The following is a 6016-nucleotide window of genomic DNA, read 5'->3' on the forward strand; positions in this document are numbered from 1 at the left end:
ACCTTGGAAAATTCTTGTCATACGTTTTATGACCCGCCGCGCACGAGTGAAACGACCGTGGGGGTCACTTTGCACTTGTCATACGTTGTATGACCCGCCGCGCACGAAGTGCGCGGCTCCCTCTGTATCGTCAGGACGATAAACGACCGTGGGGGTCGCAACGTGATACAAGGGGTCACGGCGTGATACGAAAAATTCCAGTCCCTATGGCTATACCATATACGCGCGGCATCGTGCAGCTCTTTCCAAGCTTCTTGCTTATTTGGGGACCCCAGGCATGACAGGCCAGGCCGGATATAATGTTTATAAACTTATAATAGAATCTACATCAGATTTGGCGGAATAAAATTAAATGACCGGCTGACATGAGCGCGCGCCGCCTGGCCTAGTATGAGTAAGCTTTTTAATTGCATACATATTCTAGTCTTTATAAAAATTATAATCTATAATTCATGGTGTATAATTCATAAACCACGGCAGGGCTACGTTTACTGGGCCGCGCTCAGCTTTTCATTCCGCCTAATCTCTATTTGTTAATGAACATAATACCCTGGGGTCCCCAGGTAAGGCTACGTACCCCCTTAAAAATTAAAATATAGTGCCAGATTTGATTTCAAATCTGAGTTTTGTTCACAATCTTCGCATGCTAGTAGTAGTAGTAAATCTTTCAAAGTACGAAATATCTCTTTAAAAGAGCATCCTAGGCACCTTATAGATATCAAAACGCATAAAAAGAAAACAAAAACATCAACCATCTTCTAACTTCTTCCATTCCTCCCTATCTAAAGCCAAAAATCTAAGGTCTTCGAAATCAGTCAAATTCTTAAGTCTAATATCAAGATTTCTACTAGTCAAGTCTTTTCTAATAACATCTAATAAGTTTAAACATGGTCTACCCCGTCTCCCTTCCATAAAAATATCAGAATTTATAGCAAATAACATAGAGGTGTATGCTGGTGAGTCTTCCTGTCCTCTTAAGATATGTCCTAACATTCTCCATCGAAACTTTGAGACTCTCACAGACAAGGGAGTGACATAACAACGAGCATAGAGTGCCTCATTAGAAATAACCCCAGTAGGCCATCTGATGTTGAGGATTCTTCGGAGGTGTTTGCGATGAGCAATATCAAGTTCATTCAACGAAGCTAGTGGTGCAGCCCAGGAGTTGCAGTTGTAGAGTAGAATAGAGACTACTTGTGCCTCGTAGATTTTGATCTTCCTTTGGACTGAAATCTTGCTCTTCATCCAAACTTTCTGAAATTTACTAAAGGCAACATTACCAAGGAATATTCGATTCTTGATATCCTTAACAGTGCACATCAACGATCCTAAAGTTTTGTTAGAGCGCCACTCTTCATCACCTCTATACACTTTTCCAACAATCACCTTGCGTTTAACAGTGGGTTTAGGATCTGCTAAATAAAAATGGACAAATTCAGACTTGGAAGAATTGATATGAAGGTCCCACTGCTGGAATATATCTTTAGCGATAGGAAGCATTTCTTTGAGTGGAGCAAGTTCAGTGTTATTAAAGTCAATATCATCAGAGTATCCTGTTTCGAGTGGCATGAATTCTTCTGAGATAGGAGGATTAGGGATTGGATGATTTACTGGGTAAGGTGTTGATGATACTTGGGAGAGTACAGATCTGAGGTGAATAAGTGCAGCGGCTTCAACAACAGTAAATAGATTACCTGATAGTGCATCTCCTTGAAATGCTCCAGTTGTGCTTTGGAACTCAATTGATACAGTATTATTGACTTTTACTTTCAACACTGTGTTTGATAGTAGGAGCCGTACCATCCTAATTTCATCACTAGTACAGCCAGCATCTTCAAGAACATTGAGTACTGTTTCTCTGCTGATGGTGTCAAAGGCACTTGACATGTCTATACTCATTCTGTGGTAGCTCCAATGCTTTCTAAGTACCACTGAGGTTAGCATACGTTGAGACCAAATTATATCGCCACAACTTCTACCTCTCTTGTAAGCACTTTGTGTAGGACCGGTGTACTGATCTAGCTTGCCTTGGATACGTTTTAGGGTAATCATTGACAGTAATTTTCTGGAGCAGTTTGAGAGGGACCAAGTGGTTTCTTAGGCTTTTGGAGTGGATTAATGTTGCCTTTTCCAATAGATGTTATGGTGGTGTTTGTTTCAAATGCGGTATTTATACAGTCTGCACTCTGCATATTTCTGAAATACACTTCTGTTTGCATACTTAATCAATTCACTTGGGATATCATCAGGCCCAGTGGCTCTACCATTCTTCAAAGCTTTAGCAGCTATCTCAACTTCAATAGCAGTAATAGGGTCAGCGAGAGGACTAGGTTGATCAAAGAAAGTGTCAATAGGCTCAACTGTATGTTTTGCAGTGAACTTCTCTTCAAAGTGGTTCTTTAGTGTAGCAGCTTTTCCAGTGTCTGTACCTATGAAGTTAGAGTTTTCATCATGCACACTTATGGTTGGAGCCAAGGGTCGACCGAGTCCTCGGCCTCGGCCTCGGTTTTACCGAGGAATGGCGATTTTTCCTCGGCCTCGGCCTCGGCCTCGGTCAGGAGGACAATTCCTCGGTTCGCCTCGGCCTCGGTCAAAAATAGATTCGAAATTCCTCGGCCTCGGCGAAATTTGACGATTTTACCGAGGATTTGACCGAGGATTTTTGTTGAAATTTTGGGAATTTTTCTAGACTTACAGAGGTTAATGTAAACGAATTTGTAAAATTGAAAATAAAACGACCAATTGACCAGGACACAAAACTAAAAATATCATAGTCTAAGATTCATCGTCTGATGAAATTACAATATCTGAGCACTCTGAATCAGAATAATCGTCTGTGCACAGCTCAGAAGGGGGACAGTCATCTTTATTTGGGGCTTCGAATTCATCTGGACAGGGGCCGAAGTTGTCCCCAAATGTTCCGATGTTCTTTTTGAGAAACAAGCACCCCTCAAAGTTTGTTGGCTTAAGGCTGAGGCGATTTAACTTCAGGATGTGCCCTGCTGTAGAAAACAATCTTTCTGGTGCTGCTGAACTCGCCGGCGCAGATAGATATTTCCTTGAACACTCAGCAAGGTTCGGATATCTCTGCTTATTAGCTTTCCAGTAAACTAATGGTTCAAATGATAAATCAACTCGTGAGTCTTTTAAGTATCTGTTAGCTTCCCTCCTTATCTTCTCACTATTTTCTTCGAATTCGTCGTCTTCTTCAGACTGTGAGGTACTATCCAGGATTGCTGCCCATGTTGAGCCAGAAGACTGTACTATTGAAGGGTCATCAGAAACATCAGTTACCGGAACTTGCGGTGGTGAAGACTGAATCCTGGTACAAATCTCGTCAATCAGTATCTGCTTAGCTAGTGCGGCATTGACTTTCGTGGAGAAGGCTGCTGCTTTAAAGCGTGGGTCTAAAAGAGTCGCTATTGAGTATTGGGGCTTCTTCTCTACATCGTACTTGGTTACGAAGTACCTGAGGGAAAAATTACATGTTGGTGAAGAAGTCAAACAGTTGCTGAGGTGCTAATTAGACATTCGGCCCTAATTCAATTTAAAATTTGGAAGCATGTTGTCTTTGGCCCTAATCATTAGGTTCAAATTTACGTACGTTTTGCTAAGAATTCAGAGAGTAATAAGTTTCAATAATAGTCGGTAAGGCAAGTCATAGTTCATACAAATAACAAATTTTAAACTATACCGTTCCATCTCAGAGAGCAGCGTAGCTTTTAGAGTTCCTAATCCACTCAGTGACATACTTCTGATCTCGTAATCCAGTTTTTTAATGTTTGGAATGACCTCCGAAACAGAAACTCGGTCCCCCTCAGCAGCTTTAGTTGTGATGAAGAATGGCTTCAATAGGACTATAACCTTGGTAAGAAGGTCCCAATCGTGAGGAGTCATCTGAAAAGTTTTAATCATCAATACTCAAACTGCAGTATACTGAGGATTAATTTTTAAACTTGTTGACTGGTTCTGACTGGTTCTGAGTGAGATGGTTCTGAGTGAAATGGTGCTGACTGAGACATGAGTCTAAAGAGCTATTATCAACTAACCTGTTGTGATGCAGACAACGATAAGTCCGTATTTTGAGCTGTTACGGTGATAGCTGCCTTTTTGCTCTGGAACACGTCAAACATCATATAATAACTATTCCACCTCGTGTCCACAGGTCGTAGTAGCGTTGAATCTTTTATCTGGTTCTCGTTAAGTAGACGCTTCCCTGCATTCGGGTATAGTCTATAGTTTGATATATCATAGTTAAAAAATAATAAATGCAAGTCGCTAAAATGATTTAAATTCAGTGCCACATTTTAATGAAAATTTTGAATAATAAGAATGTAATTTATGTAAATGTGTTGACTCTCACCGGTAGGGGTTCTGAACTCCTTGATCAAGTTTTTGATCTTCTTGATCAATCTTTGCACTCCGCTTTGTGTAAATATTGAATTCTTCACAATCAAATTCAGGATGTGAAGAAAACATCCTATCCAAGTCCAGGCCGACAGTCCTTTCTTCATGTTCGATGCGGTGTCGCTAATGACGCAATGCAGCTTATCTTCCGACAAACCCCACGAGCGCAGAACAAATGACACATTAGTCTTGATTGAGTCACCTGCGTGAAGTAATTTGTCATGTTAGTCGTTAGAAAATAGACACCCTGCGGGCAGTAGGCAGCCAGCTAACAGTAACGGTCAACATTTTCTACTATATAAAACATGAGCGTGCTCTGCTGAGCATTGGCCAGAAATGGCAGACATTGCTGAGTTTGATCACGATTCACGAAGCTAGCTTTGATACAGATTAGATATAAAATGAATTTTCTAGATTCAATGCTAGAACTTACCGCTATGTGCGCGGTTATATGGAAGGCAACGTAGAACAACTACTTTTCTTTGGAAATCGTTTGTTACAAAGTGTGTAATGACTCCGAGATAGGAATCCAAAGCTTTTGACGACCAAACATCACAGGTAAGACTGTAGTCAGCTCCTTTCAGGTTGTCATCGATGAAACTCTTTAGTTTAAACTGTACTCTGTTATACAAGTCTGGAAACAGTTTTGTGCGTATCACCTTTTCTGATGGAATTGAAAACTTCTTGTTCAAACCTGAATGAGTCGGATATCAGATTATCTGAACCAATTCGCAAATGACCATGATTACGAGTTATTAACAATCTGCCACTAGTATACTGAACAGCAGTCACTTTTATAAAGTATCATCACGAACATATTGGAATTTTAATTTAGAGTCATCACAGCTCGAACCTAGAATAGAACTGTTTAGTAAATAAACTTCATTTAAAGTTTAAAATGATTCTAACCGTGAACAAAATGTTGAAAATGCTCATTCTCAACAGTCGTGTAGGGAAGCATCTGATCTGTCATCCATTTTAAGAGCAACTTCTCTAGATCTTTCTGACGTTCCGCCGTCATTTTCGTAAATGTAGCGCCGCTCAAGACTTGTCCAATCGTGGGCTGATTAGCTGCTGTTAGTTGATACATGGATCTCCGCTCAGCCTCGGCTTCTTGAGACTTCTGTCTTTTTGCCTTCTGTTGATCACGTATGGCAGTTGCTTCCTTGTGTTTTAAGGGATGCTTATGTTTTAGATGATCCCACAAACTCGTTACCTGGATAAGTTAAATTCAAACTCGAGCTTAAAATTGATTCGTTAATCGTTACTTTTATAGTTGTACTCATTGTTTATACATTTTATGTTAGGTTCCATAATCAATTACAGCTTAATTACACGATCAATTGAGAGATTAGTAATAAAAGTTGAAACTGCACATTAGTCGCGCTAGTCCAGCAATACCTCTAAGTACTTAAGTAACTTACTAAAAAACATAAAATTATAAACCTGGTAGTCCTTGGCCGATTGACCTGGTTTTCCTCGTCTGATCGAAGCAGAGCACTCCTTGCATTCTGCCAAATGTGGATTCGCTCCGGGATCTGGTACTGAGAAGAATTGCCATACGCCGGAAACACTTCTCTTTGATTGAGACATCCTAGCTTCTTAGCCT

At 40.4% G+C, this 6016-nt stretch overlaps 1 protein-coding gene across 1 annotated transcript; it reads right to left on the reverse strand.

Moving 5' to 3' along the window:
- Positions 1–2719: 2719 nt before the first annotated feature.
- LOC134816840 (zinc finger BED domain-containing protein 4-like) lies at positions 2720–6016 on the reverse strand. Its single transcript, XM_063825834.1, has 7 exons — positions 5854–6016; positions 5317–5623; positions 4841–5101; positions 4364–4609; positions 4050–4216; positions 3695–3897; positions 2720–3469 (listed from the first exon to the last, which is right to left on the reverse strand). The coding sequence occupies exons 1-7, from the start codon at positions 5998–6000 to the stop codon at positions 2776–2778; spliced, it is 2025 nt and encodes a 674-aa protein (XP_063681904.1). The 5' UTR covers positions 6001–6016; the 3' UTR covers positions 2720–2775.

This window comes from Bolinopsis microptera, chromosome 6, assembly GCF_026151205.1.
Source record: "Bolinopsis microptera isolate Bmic1 chromosome 6, MBARI_Bmic_1.0, whole genome shotgun sequence".
Lineage (NCBI taxonomy): Eukaryota > Metazoa > Ctenophora > Tentaculata > Lobata > Bolinopsidae > Bolinopsis > Bolinopsis microptera.